Below are 20,513 nucleotides of genomic sequence, written 5' to 3' on the forward strand. Positions count from 1 at the left end.
TATTAACAGAGCTGATTGTTGTGTTTTTCCCAAAAAGAAAGTGACGCGATAAGACACTAATAAAATAGCAACTGCATCACGGCAACGCTATCCAAAGAGAGCCGCCTGGCGGCAGGGCGCGCGCGCCGCCCTTTGCTTTCTGCGTCTCTATGGCAACCGCCTCAGCCCGTCTTCGGAAGCCATCTTAAATCCCGCCGGCTCTCGCGAGGCTTCCCTCCTCGTCCCGGTTCCCTTGGAGACCGCGAGACGCCGGCGCTGGCCCGCTCAGCCGAAGGCCGCCTGCAGGACTGGCGAGGTGGGGCGCGCAGGTGAGGGAGGCGCCGCTCCCTGTTCTCCATATCCGGGTTCTCGGAGCCCCAACTGCTTCCTTCCCCGGTTGCCAGCTCCGTGGGGGGGGGGGGGGCTTTTGTTTGCAAGTCGCCCAGAGGCGCAGGCGTGCTTTGCACAGGCCGCTGAAGCACCCGGGCTTGCAGAGAAGGCTGCAGTCCATTCCTGCCCCATATTGCCAGGGTCTCCTTCGGGGAGGGGAGGTGGCCGGGAACCTTCTGGACTTTTTGGGGGGGGGGGCAGGGGCCTCAGTGGGACACAGTGCAGGAGAGCCCACCCTCCAAAGCAGCCATTCCTAGAGGAACTCATTTTTGTAGTCTGGAGCAATGTTCCCTCTAAGCTGCAGTCTTGGGAGCAAAATTTCTGCTTTGTGAGCTACTGGCATTCAAGTGGTGAGCTGCTGCATCAAGTATGGTGCTCTGGGGTCATCCTTCCTGAGCTAAGACAAAAATGAGCTGGAGGCTAAAAATCTGTGAGCAGCTAGCTCACGCTACCTCAGCTTAGAGGGAACACTGGTCTGGAGATGAGTTGTAATTTGGGAGACCTCCAGGTCCCACCTGGAGGCTGGCATCCCCACAGAGTCTCATGCTACTTATAATGTGACTCACTTCCAAGTAAGCATACAGAGGTACTGCCTGAAAGGCAGTAATGCGAAATATGCCGGATTGTGCACTTTTCTGTACAGTGGCACCTGCTCTTGAATAAAACTGGCATAGGATCAGGCTGCAGATCCCCAGAAGTTCCTTGCTTAGAGCAAGTCTTGCTTATTCAACCTCTGTGACACAGCAATGGCTTTTTTTTAAAGATAAGACCATAGCTTTTTTAAAAAAAAAAAATTGGACCAAAACAAGGTAGAGAGTCAGCCTTTGAGTCTAAACAGGCTGGATGTTCAGAACCAAAAAAAAGGCATGAAAGTGAGTGTGGGAAAAAACTAATTCAGGGCAATGGAATTTGTAGCCTTTTTGAAGTGGAGAACAGGAGGTTTTGGTAGCCTTAAGTACATTAGGTACTGCAGGATGCAAGACAGAATTCAAGACTAAGAGGCACCAGAGAGTTCTGGAGTAAAGAAGCAAAAATTGGCCAGTCTCTTGGAAAAGCCCAGTGGTTGTTCACAGATTTTTGGTGTCTCTTTTTCACAGTTGGTCCTTCCACACGTGCTTGGGTTAAAGGAGGGATCCAGGTCTGCAAAGGCTTGAAGCTGCTAATTTTTTTTAATTAGCAATTTTTTCATGTTTAAAAGCTGCTTTTTAAAAAAAAATCCATATATTCAGTAGTCCTCCAATCATCTGTTTGCTACCTCTCCCTGATTTATAGCACACTAAACTCTTGAAAGTATTCATTCAATAATTTAATTATTTCTTTTTTGTCTTTTGACAAATCCTCTCCAGTTGATCCAGAAAAAAAATCTCTCCTCAATTAATTGAGAACAAAGGAGACCTGAGCAACATGACTCAAATAGGCGTGCCACGTGTTGTGCCCAGCGGGAAAATCTACCGGCAGATCTTCGATGATGAGGTAGAAAAGTAGCAGATACTGAAAGATCTGATTCAGAATGTGGTTCTTGCATAATAAGGTCAATCTGTGTGTCGCCTATTTTCTTGACAGATTTCAGAGCCTTTTATCATTTGCTTGACTGCTTGTAAGAGAAAATGGCAAGAGATGTTTAGGCAGGAGAAATGATGAGCTGTTAACCTGTAACCTATATCTGGACTGTACCTTTCACTTATTGTCACTCTGGCAAGACAAGTATATATATATATGCTTACAAGTATTTGCTACCTGATTCTTCAGAAAAGCTTCTTCTGCATTTACTCGAGAAGTCTTGTGACAGATTCTGAGCAAAAGCAATTAACTTGGGTGGGCTCATGCTGTGTAGATAGCAGAAGTACTTCTTTTCCACTAAGAACATTTCTATCATTTCTGTTTTGACTTTGGCAAGATCAATCTTGTGCGTACCCTCGGAGAGGCAAGAAGCAAACTAGTGCAGCTCAAGTCACCACAGAATCCAGGAAAGATCCCCTTGGTGAGACATGTGGAAAGTTATGCTGGCAACGGGTTTTTATCGGACCGTCAGCAGATGTGGGTTGAGGGAATGCCCAACGACGACTTCACCGAAAACCCTGTGCTGTACAAGTAAGGAACGACAAGCTAAGTTACTGGGCAGGGTGGGTCTAGGTAGAGGGTTCTCTGCATAGAGTTCTGTGTCCTACACACAACACTTGCCATTGGTGCGTCCTGCTTGGGGGTGGGCAGGGCAAGGAGAGTTCAATAAATGTGGAGGAAACTAAGACCCAAAGAAAGAAGGGCTTCCTGGCCCCGTCTGGCATCAAATGGTTTATTATATCTGTAGCGAAACAGCATGCACAGGCCTTATTTGTGACTTCCCCCAAGACACCTGTTTCTGTTGGAAATATTGATGAACGTTTGGACTGATTCAGCAAAGCAGTTCTCATGTTTTCATAGGGAAACCTGTGCTAAATTGTCATGCCCTCCCTTCTGTTGCAGAGAGGCCATGGCTCTGGCATTTCAGAAGACTCAAGAAAGTGAGGACATGGTTGCTGCCCGAGAAGTCCGAGGCCTTGCGGAAGTCATTAGTAAATGCTATACATTTTATTGTGAACTGTATTCCTAATATATTAATATCTATACAGTTTTGATTAGATGAATGATACATAAGATTAGATCTTTGGACTGGAGAACTGGAAGTCTTAAACTGCTTTCCAGTCTGGGGTCCCTCAGAAGCATATGCTGTGAGGATGTGAGGAAGGGTAGGCAGGCCTGACCTCCATGGCCCCTCCCCCTATAATCTGCAGCCACAAAAGGAGGAGGCAGCACTGTCAGTTTACATACAGCAAATGGCATAAACTGTTTATCCCCCAGAACACTCGCCTGAATCTTCTGCAGCAGAAGGTATGCTGGAGGTCTTCTGCGAACACTCAGTGTGGAAGGGCACCTGGAAGTTAGGAGAGTTAAAAATAAATAGTAGGATGAAATCCCTTCAGTAATTTGTTGTTGTTAGGTTATTACAAATGTGGTGCTCAGAGCACCAGTTGAAAAGGCTTGGTTGAGGAGAAAGTGTCAATCAGGGCCCCCCCACTCCCCCCATATGGGACAGTGAGGCGATTGGGCTGATTAGTCTGTAATTATGGCACCTCCAGTGAGCAGTCCCTTCCCCAAGGCTGTGTGCAGTCCTGCCTCCCAGAAAATCGGAAGCAGGATCACAACCCCTCCTGAAGACCATGTCTGCGGGTCCATACTGCAGGAGGCCATGGAAAGAGATTTGAGTTGATTTAATCACATGCATTTTATATATTGATTAATTAACTTAAATAAATTTTAGTATCACCAGAACAATATGGCTGCCTTTCTATATATTGAAACATCTGTAGGATAAGTTTCATTGTGTTCTGTTCAGTTCTTCCTTTCACCGAGCTTGTTCAAGAAGAAGCTGTTTGCAAAACTAGTTTCTTTGTGACCAACAAGCATTTAGGGACTAAGTAAGAAAAACTGTTTATTTTGAAATTTGTCCAAAAAGAATATGGCCTTGAGAATAAGATGATTGGTCTAGAAAAGGTTTGAGTACACTGGCACCTTGAAGACAAAGTTTAATTCTAGATATATGCCTTTTTTTTGCATGTATACTTCACATGCACATGAAAGCTTATACCCAGAAGAAGAAGAATTGCAGATTTATACCCCGCCCTTCTCTCTGAATCAGAGACTCAGAGCGGTTCACAATCTCCTATATCTTCTCCCCCCACAACAGGCACCCTGTGAGGTGGGTGGGGATGAGAGGGCTCTCACAGCAGCTGCCCTTTCAAGGACAACCTCTGCCAGAACTATGGCTGACCCAAGGCCATTCCAGCAGGTGCAAGTGGAGGAGTGGGGAATCAATCCCGGTTCTCCCAGATAAGAGTCCATGCGCTTAACCACTACACCAAGCTGGCTCTCAAGACTTTGTTGGTCTTTAAGGTGCCTGACTGGACTCAGACTTTGTTCTGTTGCTTCAGACCAACACAGCTATTTGCCTGAATCAGTCTAAAAAGGGCTGTATACAAAAGGTGTGTTATTAGTGCATGTAACCAACTTGTATGTGAGGGGTTTTTTTTATGGTGCATGACTGAAAAAACCTAGTCTTCCTTTTAGGTGTAAACGGAGTACCCCTTAATTTCTGCCACTGATTGAACTCAGAAACCACCAAGTTGTTTGCTTCAGCCCTCAGTAGCTGCCAGCCATCTAGCCAATAAGTGGATGACCAGATAGCAAACGATGGAAAAGCTCAGGAAGTCATTTTGCTTCTACCAGGGCTTTTTTGAGCAGGAGCACACAGGGACAAAGTTCCAGCTGGTTTGGCGAGGGATCTAGTTAAAAAAAAAAAAGGTCTCTAGGCAGACCCACGGACCCTGCATTCTCCGCCCTCTGCCGCCTCCAGCCTCCAGCGGGCTTGTGAAGAGAGCAAGAGATGCGCAGCCACCCATGAGTGTCCCCTCCTGGGAGAAACTGGGCCTGCTGCTGCCTGCATATGGTGCTCTCTCTCTCCGGCCATGCTTTTTTTGAGGGGAGTGGAAACAAAGTCTCTCATTAGGCTTTGTGAGAACACACATCCATGAAATGCAGCTGATGGTGCTGCACTGTCCTGTGAGGAAAGTAACCTACTGAATGGGTGTGTGACCTAATATGTAAATGATATTTACATATTACAGGGTGTGTGACCTAATATGTAAATGAGTCTTTTTCTAAAAAAAAAAAAAGCTCTGACTTCTACAAGAAGGATGCTTGCACCACACACGCAAAATGCTGTATTTCCTTTATATCCATCGTGTCTTAATTATCAGCTCTCCAAGCAGTCAGAATCATCTTTCTCTTTCTAAGTTCCGGAGAAGAAAAACAGCAACATCATTCAACGAATCTCAAAGGCCAGGCAGCGCCGTCATGAGGATGTGGTGGCAACACTAAGACAGGAGCTGGCAAGCATTGGGAAGGTGAGCCGTCCTCCTGTGTGCTCACTACTCTTGGGGGCTGTTTTGTAGGAAGTGAAGGACTCATCCACGGCATGTTTTCTTCCATTGCAGGAAAGGGAACTGAGCATTCTGGAGCCTGGGAAATTGTTTTTGACCAAGTTAGCTGGGTCTGATAAAAACATTGAGTGCCTTCTTAAAAAAATTGAAAATGACCTCAACCTTGAGACCTTCACCATGCAGGTAAGGCTGTGCATCACACTGTCCTCTGCACACTGGCCAAACCTTCGGGATGCTTTGCTGTATTGTTCACAAAGACTGGGTTCAAATCACACTGCTCCTCCACTTTATCAAGGCAGAGGCGTTCCATTTCCTTCCTCTGTGGAGTCTTTCTTGGTGGTCTCCCTTCCAAGTTCTGATGCTGCTTATTTCCAGGATCTGACAAGATCAGGCTAAATCAGGTGTGGCCAAACTTGCTTAATGCAAGAGCTGCACAGAAGAAATGTCAGATGTTTGAGAGCTGCTAGACATGAGAGTCACAAGGAAGGAAGGAAAAAAGGATTGGGGAGGTAGAGGTGAAATGAAAGCAACTTTAAATGTGTTTTCCAAGCTGCTAGATGGCTTGGCTTGGAGAAGTGATTTAAAGAGAGAAATGCCTTCTCCAAGCCAGCCAATGGGCTGGTGGGGGTTTTGAGAGCCACGGGGGGGGGGGGGGGGGCGTTGCTTAACAATGGCGGACGCATAATTCTGAGCGGGCTCCCACTTTCCCAGAACTGAATTAAACTGCCATAAATTGGACGGAGAGATATGAACAAAAATAAATGCAGAAAATGAGCAGCTAAAAACAACGCAAGAAACTTAAGATCGACAACTGTTGAAGACTTTTTTCGGCCGGACGAGCAGGGGAAACCCCAACTCCCTTATACACCAGAACAACTGAAAATGGCACCCCCTGCTAATGAAGGAGAAAAACAGCAGATGCAACAAGAGTCAAATACTCTTACAAAGCAAGTGTCAAGCATGTGGTTTCAATGACGAGTCAAAGTTGATAAAAAACTACGTTTATTGATAAACCGATACTTTCAGTGTAACAGATTCTTGAGAGTGATGCTGCAAATACATTGATACAATACTTTTAAGGCTTACTTCAAAAGAATTCCAAAGGGTGGGGGCTCGGGGTAGCTCTCACACATAAACTATCATAGATGTCTACATTCTCATAGTGTTATCAGAACTCTGTCCTTGCTTTCCCCAGATGTGTCGCACTTTCTACCAGGAATGTATGGGAAGGTGCTGATTACTTCTTCTCAAGTTAGTTTCATTTCCCACTACTTCTACTTTACAAGCAACAAAGGGGGAGGGGAAAGAATAACAAAGCTAGCAAAGCTTGGACCTCCATGATACTTCACAGACCAGTGTTATGAAGGACCCTATAACAATCAATGGAATTTCACCACGCTTGACATACTGCCCCCCTTAACATCAGCATTGGGGTTTCTGAGGAAATGCTTTATAAAACTTGTTTATCAAATCAGGGGCTAAAACATCTTGTTCTACTACCCATTCATTTTCGCTGGCCGGGAAATGTTTCCACTTAATCAAATAATACAACACTCCACGTTTCATTTTAGCATCTAAAATTTCTTGCACTTCATGATGACTCAGATTCCCAATCTGGATAGGTTGTGGAGCTGGCGGTCGAGGGTGCCAAGGAATATCCACCCAGGTCTCTTCGCAAAAGACTGCAGTGAAAGACAGGGTGTATTTTACTAAACATCTTGGGCAACTCCAATTTTACTGTCACTTTATTGATTACCCTCTTGATCTTAAAAGGACCCAAAAGTCTATATGCCAGCTTCTTTGAAGGCTGATTCAGTGGAAGGTTTTTTGTTGACACAAACACAGAGTCCCTCACTTGGAAATCCCAAACGGGCACATGGGATTTATCATACTGCTTTTTATAAGCCTCCTTGGCCACTTCCAAGTTCTCTTGGATCCCCTTCCAGCTGCTCTCTAATTTGCCCCACCATTGCTCGAAAGAGGTTGGGTCTCGGGTTCGCTCTCCCCCCGGCAACAATGGAACAGGCTTGCCTTCGTACCTATTTACAATCTGAAACAGGGAAGCCTTGGTTGAGCTATGCACGCCTCTTTGATGCGCACCCTGAAGTATGCATCCCTCAAGTCCAGCTTAGTAAAGATCTTCCCCTCCGACACAGTACTGAGTAAGTCCTTGATGAGGGGTATTGGATAAGCATTGGAGGTGGAAATCCCATTAATCCCCCGAAAATCAGTACAAACTCTGAGCGAGCCATCCTTCTTTTTCCTAAAGAGGACGGGGGATGCATGGGGGGCTGTGGCAGGTTGGATAAAACCTCTCTTCAAGTTCTTATCTAGGAACTTCCTCAGTTCCACCTTCTCAGCCCACCCCATCGAGTACAACTTGGCCTTAGGCAGGGTCTGCCCCGGGATCAGTTCAATGGCACAGTCCATGTCCCTATGGGGCGGAAGTTCATAGGCTCACTGTTCACTGAACACCCCCCTTAAGTCTCGATAAGCCTTAGGGATCGACTGGATTTCCTCCATTGTCAAGCAAACCTTTTCATTTCGGGGCGGCGGACTGGGGCCCCATTTCTTATTCCAATGATGGGGTCGACACCTCGGATCATTGAATTCTATCGTCTGGTCTCCCCATCGAATGTCTGGCTCGTGCTTGGCTAGCCACCCTACTTCCAAAACCACATCATAAGAGGATGATGGGGCTATTACAAAAGCCTCCTGGTCCCAGTGGTCTTTAACGCCCACCAGTACTAATTGAGTCTCTAATACGCATGGCTCCCCCCTCATCACTAACCCATCCATCTGCTCAAACTGGATGGGATGCGGCAAAGCCGTCGTGGGAAGCCCCAATGCGTCCACCAGCTTAGGGGTGATTATGTCTCTCGTGCACCCCGAGTCAATCGAAGCTTTCACCTGCACGAACCTCTTGAGTCTGCTGTTTAGCAGAATCATTGGCACAAAATATAGCGACCCCGTTACTCTCACCCTGAGTGGTGCCGGTTAATCGGTGACCTGCTGACTGGCACCGTTTAGAGCAAGTCGTCCTCGTTTCCCGCTGGCTCGTCCTCCCAGGACATCTCACTCAGCTCATCGATGACGATGGTGTCCTCATCAGGCATTGAGCTCGCGGCTGTGTTGCTCTTTGCTGCGTCCTTAGAGCAGCCGGTCTGCTTCTTTGGAGTCGGAGTGCTTGTCTTGGAGGTGCTGGATGGCGGTCTAGGAGGGTTCGGGCAGCTGCTGGCCAGGTGGTTCGGGTCCCCGCACCGAAAGCATTTGCGGGTTGCTGGGGGCTTCCCGGTTGCTCCCCCCACCTGGGTTTTCTTCGCCTCCGTCTTCACCTCGGATTTCGGGTCACGGCCCGACTTGCCACTCTGTTGCTGGTGTTGCATGGCCACTCTCTTCATGTTGGTTTCCACTTCCCCTGCCAGCTGTATCCACCCCATCAGGTTGGTTGGTCTCGCCTGCTACAGGGCTTGATCCAGGACACTGGCGTTCAGCCCGCGGGTGAAATGCTCAATCTTCATCAGCTTGCTCCACCCCCTTACTTTGGCAGCGTTGGTGCAGAACTCGGCCGCATACTCACAGATTGACTTAGAGCCTTGTTGTATGTCCCTCAGGGTGGCCAACGCACGGGTCTCCTGCAGGGGGTCCTCATACTGGGCCAGTAGGGCCTGTAAGAAAGTGGCCACATCATTCAGTTCCGGACTCATGGCCTTGTACAGACTCACGTACCATCTTTTAGCGGCCCCCTTCAGCTTCGATCCCAGATAGTCCACACGACTAAATTCATCAGGGAAGGTGTTCCCCCAGTAATGCATGTAGCTATTAGCCTGGATTGTGAAGTATTCCACCTCCTCAGGATCTCCGTCAAAGGTGGCTTCCAACTCTCTTCCTTGGCCCCCTTCCCGAGGGGCCAGGGGTGCCACCGGCTGCACCCATGGCGGTATTGTCGAGGGCCTAGCTGCAGGCGGTTGCGGGGCTCGTCTTGGGTCAGCTGTCCTCAGAATCTGGTCGACTTGCCTGTTGAACTCTCCGGCCATCATGGTGGTCGTCGCTTGCATCTCATCCCGCAACCCCATGGTGACCTCTTCGACTTCCTTTCGTACCATCGATCGGAATTCTCGAGCAATCTCACCTTCATCCTCCCTCAGGCCCATTATCTCGTGGGTCCCAACTGCTTCCACCTCAGCCAGAGGTGGGTCGGCTTCCGCACCGGTCACTGCTGCTCTCCCCTCCTCTCCAGGCTCAGACACCTCACTCTCTTCGTTGGCCATCTTCACCCGGCGCATGTGCCTGGTTAGGATGGCATCTCTGCGTGCCGGGGCCTCATCCATCGTGGTAGTGGAGGTACTCAGTTGCCACTGGCACGGGGTGACCAAGAGTTGTTGAATATGGAGAGGGGAGCCCTTTCCAGCGACTCTCCAGGTGTCCAGCACGTGCCACGGCGGTGTTGGTGCTCTCGCCCCTTCCTCAGTTTCTGGAAGTTCACTGCTCACTGGAATCTTTTCAGCCTTTCGGTTATAAAGTTGCCAGGGCGGTTAAACTTCTTATAGGTTTACTCTCAAAATGTCAAGCATGCAGTTTCAATGGCGAGTTGAAGTTGATACAAAACTACGTTTATTGATAAACCGATACTTTCAGTGTAACAGATTCTTGAGCGTGATGCTGCAAATACATTGATACAATACTTTTAATGCTTCAAAAGGATTCCAAAGGGTGGGGGTGCGGGGTAGCTCTCACACATAAACTTTACTTTTGATGAGTACTAAATGTTAACTGTTCTATTCTCCAAAAACAACATACTATATATGGTCCTATATTTAAACTATGTTCATTTTTTCCCCTTCGCTTCTCAAAACGATCATTAATTATGCTTTAAAACAATAGTTAGTTCCCCAAGTTCTTAAATTCTTGAAGTCTTCAGTCTTCTTGTTTTGATCTGATAATACAGTTGATTAACAGATAAGATATTCATAAGAAACTGAATTGGTCCAGGGGAGCCCAGAACTGCAGGCTTGGGAAGAAACTTCTGCTCCACCCGTAGACCTACAATATGGGAGCACATACCTGTCTGCAGCCTATACCTCCCAACTCTTTAAGCTATCAATATTTCAAAACTAACAAGTATACAACTTCTGCCCTGGTCACGGGACTGAGACTGTTCTGGTCGCTCTGATGGATGATCTCCAACTGTAGATGGATCGAGGCAGGTCAGCTTAGCACTGCTGTTATTGTTAGATCTTAAGGCAGTGTTTGACGCAGTTGACTACGATCTGCTGGCCCACTGCCTTGCTGATGTGGGTTGGCCTTACAATGGTTCTCATTTTTGCATGGACGGGGACAGAGGGTAGCACAATGGTTCTCATTTTTGCATGGACGGGGACAGAGGGTAGCACAAGGGGAGGATGTGTTTTCTGTGGCGTCCCTCAAGGGTTACTCCTTTCCTCAATGCTGTTTAACATCTATATGCGCCCCTTGCCCAGAGCTTCGGGCTAGGGTGTCATCAATATGCAGATGACACTCAGCTCTGTTTGCTGTTGGGTAACCAATCGGCTTTGGTCCCATCATCTCTGGCTGAGGGTCTGGAAGCCATGGTGGGCTAGCTAAAGCAGAGCAGGTTGAAACTGAAGACTTCAAAGACAGAGGTTCTGTGGCTGGGAGGACTGCGGCTGGAGTTGGAGAGCAGCAAGCAAGCTGGCTCTCAGGGAAGCTCACCTGCTGTTACTGAACTGCTCATTGATTGAATCCCTCATAAATCACCAACATAGACTAGTTTATCCTCCCAGAGTTTCCTTGCTATATTTTTTAAGTTATGGATCTCCCCTGAAACCCCATCCCCCCAGTGAATCCATATTATGTTCCTCTTTGCAGGATTTTGAAGAGATGTGGAATCTTGTCTCCCAGGAGATCTTGCAAAGAAAGCAGTGGATTAGAGAACTGGACGGAGCCTTACAGAAGGCCGAAGTGGCTCGAGCAGAATTGGTGAGTCAAGGATGCTGATTGAGGGCTTGGTTGAACATTTGGCTGGAGTGCGGGTCCCAAGCAGCACTGCCTCCCACCTCAGTCCGCTGACTTTAAGAAATGGTCCTGAGGGAAAAACTCTGAAGCACTCTGTGAAGAGAGAGGAATGGAGCAGAGAGACCAAGGAGAAGCTGTGGCTTAGGGCCAGACTACATGCATTGCATTTGTCTGGATTCGTGGACCTCCAGTTCCAGTTGAATCAAAGGTCTGTGAAAGGCAGGGGTGGCCAAACTTATAAGAACCACATAGAATAAATATCAGATGTTTGAGAGCTGTAAGACAGGAGGAAGGGAGGGAGGAAGGCAGGCAAATAGATGGGGAGGGAGGGAGAGGTGGAAAGAAAGCAACTTTAATTTTAAGTGCATTCTCCAAGCCATTGGTTGACTTTGATTGGAGAAGTAATGTAGAGAGATAAATGCCTTCCTCAAGCTGGCTGATGAGGCAGTGGGGGCTTGGAGAGCCACACAATATGTGTGAAAGATCTACTTGTGGCTCCCGAGCCACAGTTTGACCACCCCTGGTGTAAGGATTGCTTCATATGTTCACAAGACCTTCTTTGTCCTGGAGTGGAGAGGCTATTTTAGAAGCACCGTGGCAAAATGTCTTCTTCGGATGTGACTGCATCAATCATTGGAGCTTGCTGAAAGATCATCTGTGCTATTATTTGGCTGCTGGTGGCTTGGCTCAGCCTGTGCCTAAGTGATGACCTGCTTAGATACAGGCTGAGTCAAGCTGGATAATAGTAGATAGAGTTCCTTTAGCTCCACATGGCACCAGCTGAGTGGGTAGCTGCAGTACTCCCCTCTGGCCATTCACAGCAGCAGTGCTGAAGAGCAGCTCAGAGCAGGCCTGTCTCTTTCTTCAGGGGCAAATGGCTCGGTCCTGCTGCCAGAGTCCAAGGTTAAAGATGGGCTGTAGTTGTTTGACAGTGAGACAATAAATGTACACACAGAGAGAGACTGCCTGTGGCAGTCCTTTCAGCTGAAGAGTGGTTTATCAGTACGGCACATGGTACTTCATCTCACCTAAAAGGTACCACACAGCCTGATTGTTTCCTTCATACTTTCTTCTTCTGATTTCCAGATTAAAGACATGCTGAAAAATTACACCAAGATTTTGGAAGATACTGGCTATCTCTTATCATCTGATATCCACAGGTTCATACACAAGGAAGCCATGGTAAGATCTCTCTTCTTGCTGGGAGGGCCTAGCATTGTGCCTTTATAAAAATACCCAAATGCTCTTGCTTGATGTAGTGACTGAACTTGACCATACTTATGGTGCAGAATCTGGGTATGTACGTGTGAGGCTGGACAGGAAAGAGGGATAAGGCCAATGGAAAGAGGGATAAGAGCAAAGAGGGATAAGACCAATGGAAAGAGTCCATCAGGGCAAAAGCAAGACAGGCCACGTGCCTGTGTTATTTGGTTGTATACAGATGTGCTTCTGTGAGGAAGGCAGGGACGATACGGCTGATGTTCAGCTTGGCAGGTTCTGTTCTGGGATGATCTTCTGCAAGAATTGCTTCTGTAGGTTTTCAGCCTGGCGCATGAGTAGCCCCTGCCTCTGGAGAGTGCCTATTGGCTGATGCCTGTGTATCGCCCCCCCCCCCCCACTAGAGCAATTTTGCAACTCTTACTTTTTTAAATAAGGAAAAATACAAATGTTTTAATGATAAAAATACACTTGGTACTTAGAAAAATGAAATAAAATGTAAAGCTCACTAATGGCAGAGCCAGTGTCCAGTTTGTTGGGAGGGACGTCCGTCAAGCAAGTGACCAGGGCAAGTGGAGACTGGGCTCGAGTCGGGAGTGACTTGGCTGTTGACATTGCATGTTTTCAGCCTTTATTTCAGACTCATAAACCCCTCATAAATATACTTTGAAAGGTACACCAAATAAACCTTTCCTGTCCTCACTGGGCCCAACACTTCCTTGCTTTAATTAGCAAATCAGCAGCGCAGTCCTAAGCAGAGTTGCCCCCTTCTAAGTCCATAGATTTCAGTGGCCTTAGAATATACACCTCTGTTTTTGGAGTGCGCTGTTAATGGATTGAGCCCAGGCTTTGATTGGGGATTCCCATTTATCTTCCTGGGCCCATCAAGCTGGTTCCCCACCATGCTATCTCGCTTGAGAGCCAGTTTAGTGTTGTGTGACTTTGGGTCAGTCACACTTTTCTCAGAGCTGTTCTGTCAAGAGTAGTTCTGGAAGGAGCTCTCTCAGCCCCACATACCTCACAGGGCATCTGTTGTGGGGAGGGGAAGGGAAAGGAGTTTGGAAAAGCACTCTGAGACTCTGGGTGAAGGGAAAGGGCACTCTGAGACTCTGGGTGAAGGAATCCAATTTCCTCCTCCGTTGATTATTTGTTTGCATTTCCGAAGCACAGATGATAAACCAAGCTCTGTTGGCCAATCGGAGAGCAGTGGTCAGGCTGTTTGTGAATCTGATGGAGGCTGACCTGAAGAAGAACGTCTTCCTCCGGCGCAAACTGGAGGAGAGGATACAGGCTTGGAAAACCATGCAGAAAGAGTCTATATTGTACAACTTCAGGTCAGGAACTTGGCAAGAGAAGATTAATTGCACCACTGAATCTGAGCAGAAGTTTAGACTAGGTAGTGGCCCAGACCTGGTTACCTGAAGTGCCCTGATTCCAGAGAAGAATGGGAGGGCTCTGACCGTTTAATTCCAGTGTCCTGGGTGTGATGCCTGAACTCCCCTCCTCTGACCTGTAGCTCCAGAGGGGCAGGGAACAAGCACCACCCAGCACCTTCTTAGCTGAGCATATCTGCTGCAGAACTCCCTTAGTTTCCAGAACACGGTCACAAGATACAGTCTTTTCAACAAGCAGAGTTGAGGCTGCATCATCATCTATGTCATAGTTGGTGGTCCAGAGGCTAGCAGGCAAAGGTGATGGCTGCCAGAAACAGCCCCATCAGTGCCCGCACGGTTTGCTCCGTCTGAAGAAGCAGACAAGAGCCAGTAGCATCATGGGCCCAAGCAGGTTGCTGCTGGCCCCTTGTCTCCCCTGATCCTTTATGAGCTGGTGACTGTGGTCCAGCTTTCCGGTGGTGGTGGTGGTGGTACTGCAGGACGGTGGAGAACAGCCCATGGCTCTCACCTTTGGTCACACTGGGCCTTTGAGACTCCTGGCTGCCTACAGCTCCTGGTTTTTAAGCTGCAAAAGGTCCTCAGTAAAATATTTAATTTGATGTTTGCTTGTGTCCTATAGAAAATTTATGGAAAACGAAAGAATACAGAACCCGAGCATTGTGAAGAAGGAGCTGGAGAACATGCTACAAGATCAACTAATGCTCAGCGAAAAGAGGACGGCACTTTTATACTCTCTTGGGTATGTGGACAGGACAGGAGAATAAAGTGCAGCTTTGCAGGTGGGTGGGAATGGATGAGCATCCAGCTGCCCCCGCCAAGGTGGAAGGTCAAGCCCAGTTAAGTTTGATATCAGAATGAGGGTGTGGGCAGCAAAAGGAATGAGGTAGGAGGAAGAAGGCTGAGGAATCCATCTGCAAGGAGATGCAAGTCCAGAAAGATCTGGGAGGAGGAAGGGCAGCTAGCTACAGAGCTGAGAGGCAGGAGAATTAAAGTAGGCATGGGGCAGGCTATCAGGTAAATACGTAGGGGTGAGATTTCTAAGTGCATCCAAACAAGAAATGCATCACTGTGAGGATCCAGGCCCAGTTTGTGACTTTGTAAGCAAGGTGGGGTTCCGTTGGCCTCTTATGTCACCTGATCTGTGCTGATCAAGAGGCTGCAGTACCGTCTTCTGGCCATCCACAGTGGTCACTGCCCTCTGCCATCTCTGAGTGCATCTGGAAGTCCTCTTCTGTGCATCGGAGCTGGTGGATTGTTTGTTACCGATAGAACTGGCCGTGTTTTAGACTGGTGTTTTTACCCAGTGAAAACACAAATGCTGTTAGGAGTGCAAATGTACCCTCAATGTATTCTGTGGGCTAATTCTTGTTTCTTGTTTTGTTAGCAATTTATTACCTCTGATGCATTCCAAGGCTCAGATAAATGAGTGGTATGAATCTGTTGTGGCATTAAATAAACGTATAGGTAAGTAGGAAAATAGCTTGAATTTGCAGTGTTCACACTGGGTATGGCCTTCCTCTGTATCCTGGAGGGCTGCTGTGTTTCTCCAGATGGGTTTGCAATGAGTCACAACCCAACTTACTCATGTAACTTTGTGATAAGATAAGATAAGATAGTCCTAGCTGTGAGGACTTCATAGGGATGGAATCCAGGAGCTTCTGCATGGTTGGGACACTCACACAAAAAAGGAAACAGAGCCACGGCCAAGCATGGCTTGTTTCTGCTCCGTGTGTAGAAAGTGGCATCAAGCTGCAGCTGACTTATAGTGACCTTGACAAGGGGCTTTCAAGGCAAGTGAGAAGCAAAGGTGGTTGCCACTGCCTTCCAAAAAGCCCATCCAAGTACCAGCCCTGCTTAATTTCCAGGTTATAATGGAAGAAACATCAGGGTGAAACTATAAACACCATTCTATCAAACATTTATTACAACAAAATAATATCGCCTCTACTTCTGAGTAGCCTCTACTTCTGAACAGTCTGTAATGAGAAATATGCATGTGCACACAGGCACTTGATCATTCCAAAGCTTCTATCTTTAAACAGACTGCAGTAAAATACATAAGAGTGCACACAGGCACTTTAACATAACCTCTTTTTCCAAACAGTCTGCACTTAAATGAATCCAAAGTCTGCAGTGGAATCAATCAGAGCTCACGCAGGCACTTTTTAAAGCTTAAGAGTCTGCATGTGACTCATAAACCAAAACATTAGAAAACAGTCTGTACTAAATTCTTTTTCGAGAGCGCACACAGGCACTTTATCAAAAACAAATATTCCACTTCACAGTCATGCACACTCAGTCCACTATTATTTCAACGAGGTGTTGGGATAAAGAATAAATTCATCCACAGAAAGCCAGTCCACATTAGCCGGTGTCAGACATTTTGTTGCCTTTATCAAGAGTGATGGCTTTTAAGTGGAACCCAAAAATCCTGTCATTTTCTCACAAGGCTCTAACTCATTCTTTGTAAAGACCGAGTGGCTTCTCCTACAGTAATAGTTTCCAGGCTATGGCAACCCCCAGCAAGGGGCTTTCATCAATGCAAGTGAGAAGCAAAGCTGGGTTGCCACTCCTGGAGAGCCAGTTTGGTGTAGCGGTTAAGTGCGTGGACTCTTATCTGGGAAAACCGGGTTTGATTCCCCACTCCTCCACTTGCACCTGCTGGCATGGCTTGGGTCAGCCATAGCTCTGGCAGAGGTTGTCCTTGAAAGGGCAGCTGCTGTGAGAACCCTCTCCAGCCCCACCCACCTCACAGGGTGTCTGTTGTGGGGGAGGAAGGGAAAGGAGATTGTGAGCCGCTCTGAGACTCTTTGGAGTGGAGGGAGGGGTATATATCCAATATCTTCTTCATCTTCTTCCTTTCCTTTGCAGAGCCTTCCGAGTACCAGCCCTACTTAGCTTAGGAGATCGGGCTGTACCCTCCCTTCTGTTCTTTATGCTGCCTGCAAACAAGTTTCCCTTGAACTTAACTTCTGTTAGGGCACCTTGATTAAAATTTGGTTGGAACCCTTCTGGATACTTGAAAGTGATTTGCAGGCTTGTTTTTAAAAATGTGTATTTCAATTCTCCATGTTAGATTGAAGTGCCATACAGTAAACACAGTTAACACTTCCAAAGCCCCAAATAAAGCCATGTGTACAACCAGCAGGCAAATGCGAACAAATGTAGCATCCTGAGAACCCCAGATTGCCTTCCACTGTCAACCCAGATCCCCATGGAAAGGTTGACTGTTGCCCAGAGGGCTCATCCAGAGGCTGCTTTTGCTCCCCCAGTCCCCTAGCAGGAAGGGGATGTCTCGGGGCAGAGGGGGAGGGAAGGCTGAAGTGCTGTGGTCCTGGTCAGAATCATGTCCTGTACACCTGGGAACTGAGTTTCCAGTAGGGAACTTATAAACGCATGAGGATTGCATGAACCTGGAGAGGACCCAGGGAAGAATGTAACATAATGAGGGTGGAAGTCTGGCTGATGTCCGAGGTAGGAGAGACAAAGCAAGGTAAATTCCAAGGAAGGCTGTTCTGGCAGGAGGGGAGGGAGAGAAGGACAAAATGGGATCTGTGAACTGCACAATGGAAGGAATATTTTGCTTCCAGACAGATTTTCAGGTCCTGGTGCTGATCTTTAAAGTCTGGGGTGACAATCCCAGAAAGGCAGTGTATCCCATATGGATCTGCTGTGGGTTGAGATGTGCTCTGGGTGCCCCCTAGTCATGTAGATGGACAGGGTCTTCTCTGTGGTGGTATTGAAATACCATCCCCAAAGAAGTTCACTTGACCCCTGTCTTCTCTTTAGATAATAAGTGAAAATAGTGACTGAAGGAAAGGGGAAGGGTACACTATTATTTGTGTTTTATTTTTAAAAAACATATTTCATTCTGGCCTACTAGCTAGCAAAGCCACTAACATAAGAATAACTCAAAATAATAACCTAAAAACAGACCAGCAATAATGACTAATATCCAAATCAACAAAAAATAAATCTCAAGGCTTAGCACAGATGTATTCAGCAAAACAAGACCGTTTAAGTTAGTGTTCAGTGCTCGCTGGAAAAAGACTGTCTTCACTTGCTGGGGGTGGGGGTACAAAGCGAAATGTGCCTTCCTGGATAGGGAGTTCCAGAGTCTCGGTGCCATCACCAAGAAGGCCCTGACTGTGTAGTGTTCAGCTTCCATTCTGAGGCAGGAGGAGAGAGGGACATCTGCAGAAGGTGGTCTTGGCTGGGGGGATGGAGACATGGTACTACTGGAAGGGTGCTTGAGATCACTGGTATTAGGAAACTGCCTTGTGCTGGATATTTTGCCATATATTATTGTATGATATTACTGCTCGCAATTGATTTTGCTAGCCGTCTGGAATACTTTTTATTGGGAAGGCAGTGAGCTCTCCGTCTGTAAACTTGGAAAGCTGAATTCCATGACTGCCAAAATATTGGGCTGAATCCCAGAGTGCCTTTCCACTCCCAGTGCAGTCAGTCAGTCACTGATGCAGCCTTGCAGCAAGACTCCTCCATACGGAGGAGGGCATCTTGGAATCTAGTCTGCTGTGGGCAGTGGTTGAGAGCCAGGCTGGGGCAGTGGTTGAAAGTGGCAGACTAGTATCTGGGAGGTCCAGGTTCAAATCCCCAGTCATGCCATGGAAGCTTGCTGGGTGACCTCGGGCTAGTCCCACTGTCTCAGCCTGACCTACCTCACAGGGCCGTTGTGAGGATGAAATGGAGGAGAGGAGAATGCTGAAAGCCACTTTGAGTCTTTATTGTGGAGAAGTCGGGGTGAATAAAAGAAAGAATACACCCCTTTCCAGCTGCAATGGCTGCATTGTCTTCTGCCTAGAATGAGGCACCTCGTGGTGTACAGCTGTGCTGGAGCGGGTGGTGTGGTTAGGTCTGGGGGCAGGATTCGAGTTCCAGGGGAGGGCAGAGACTTGATACCTGTGCAGAATTGACATCATCACCCACTGAGTGACCACTCTTCAGCGTTGATTCTGGACCATTTCATCTCAATGCCAAACCCATTCTGTGGTCCTAGGAATGGCCAGTTGGTTGCACTTACTCCTGCTGTAGGTTACAGAAAACTGTGACGATTTCACTCCAGAACTTTTCTTCCATCCTTTTCTTTCCCATGTTAAGATACCCACAATGTGCAATACATGATGAGAATTCGCATCCAGTACGAGAAGGTTTGCCAGGAATGTTTGTCGTATGTGCAGGAGTGCAAGGTTGGTGGGATAAGCAAGGAGTTTTTGTTTTGTGTTTTAAAGAGAAGAGTGGGAACTGCACAGCCTAAGCTAAGGGGCTTTTAGCCTGTTTATTACAGTTGACTGCACACAGTTAACTCTCCTGCTGGAATCAATTAGACTTAAAATCATTGAACTTCAATTGGTTTCACTCTTCCCCATGCATAGAACGCACAAACACTGTGGGCTAGAGACCTTAATCAGATGCCCTCCTCCTGGCAAAGAAGGAATCTGGGCAGGGATAATTCATCAAGGCGGTCCTTGTGTCTCCCAGATGCCTGGGGTGTTGTCTTGGTTCACATGTGACATAATGATGGTGTGGAGTTCTATGAGAGGGCCTCAGGCTCGCCTGAGTTTTCTCCCTAATTTCTTGCTTTTCAGCAAACCACCATTTGCTGCTACATTTGAAATGGTAAACTGTAGTTTGCACTTGTGCTCCAGGCCAGATTTGTAAGGTGTGGTTTGACCATAATTTCCAGCGAAGCAGAAGGGAAATGGGAGGATCTGGTTTGCCTCCAAAGGGAGGAACCCAGAGTGCCCAAGGGGAGAAAGTGGGAGGCTTGCTTGTGTAAAACCAAGCTTTAGGTTGGTGTTACATGGAAATAGAACCAAATGCTCTTTACAAAAGCAGGTGACGTTGAATGAGAGTTGAGAACAAACTGTCTCTCCTCTAGATACAAAATCCAGACTCACTTGTGTAGTAACTAAACGTGATGTTCTTTTGGAGAAAGTTTCATTATCTGGTGATAGAACCCTAACATTTCTCTCTCTCTCTTTTTGGCCACTGTGTGACACAGAGGCTGATTTCGCACTGACCTTTTACTGGCGCGACCACCCTCCTCACGCCGGCGGATCTGCAGGGATTTCGCACCAGAAGCGCCGGCGCAGCCAAAAGAGCCGGCAACTTCCGTTGCGAAACCAGCTCAAACGGAAACTGCCAAGAAGCAGGAAAACGTTTGAGCGGGTTTCGCGACGGAAGTAGCCGGCTCTTTTGGCTGCGCCGGCGCTTCTGGTGCGAAATCCCTGCAGATCCGCCGGCGTGAGGAGGGTGGTCGCGCCAGTAAAAGGTCAGTGCGAAAACGCCCAGAGTGTTGGACTGGATGGGCCATTGGCTTGATCCAACATGGCCTCTCTTATTTTCTTATGTTCTTAACATTCTCCTTGGGGTTCTCATCTCACAGTAATAAGGGGAAGACAAACGTAATATCCAAGCAGACCTCATCGCAGTTCTGCCTGGGTCCTGTTTTATTTATTATTTATTTATATAAGAGCATTTTTGCGCCACCTTTCCAGGACCCTGTTTGAGGCAGCTT

The 20,513-nt window shown here is 47.4% G+C and overlaps 1 protein-coding gene across 1 annotated transcript in view; it reads left to right on the forward strand.

The window, feature by feature from the left end:
* Positions 1 to 262: 262 nt before the first annotated feature.
* The window catches only part of CCDC180 (coiled-coil domain containing 180), a 79,511-nt gene continuing 59,260 nt past the window's right edge, over positions 263 to 20,513 (forward strand). The window contains exons 1-12 of the mRNA XM_060240961.1: positions 263 to 308; positions 1,716 to 1,842; positions 2,267 to 2,460; positions 2,833 to 2,921; positions 5,200 to 5,309; positions 5,400 to 5,528; positions 11,214 to 11,324; positions 12,447 to 12,542; positions 13,749 to 13,912; positions 14,592 to 14,711; positions 15,357 to 15,436; positions 19,094 to 19,182. Of these exons, the coding sequence (XP_060096944.1) occupies positions 1,774 to 1,842; positions 2,267 to 2,460; positions 2,833 to 2,921; positions 5,200 to 5,309; positions 5,400 to 5,528; positions 11,214 to 11,324; positions 12,447 to 12,542; positions 13,749 to 13,912; positions 14,592 to 14,711; positions 15,357 to 15,436; positions 19,094 to 19,182 (1,251 nt within the window). The 5' untranslated portion in view covers positions 263 to 308; positions 1,716 to 1,773. The remainder of the gene's footprint in view (positions 309 to 1,715; positions 1,843 to 2,266; positions 2,461 to 2,832; positions 2,922 to 5,199; positions 5,310 to 5,399; positions 5,529 to 11,213; positions 11,325 to 12,446; positions 12,543 to 13,748; positions 13,913 to 14,591; positions 14,712 to 15,356; positions 15,437 to 19,093; positions 19,183 to 20,513) is intronic.

The sequence above is a fragment of the Heteronotia binoei genome, chromosome 6 (genome assembly GCF_032191835.1).
Source record: "Heteronotia binoei isolate CCM8104 ecotype False Entrance Well chromosome 6, APGP_CSIRO_Hbin_v1, whole genome shotgun sequence".
Classification (NCBI taxonomy): Eukaryota; Metazoa; Chordata; class Lepidosauria; order Squamata; family Gekkonidae; genus Heteronotia; species Heteronotia binoei.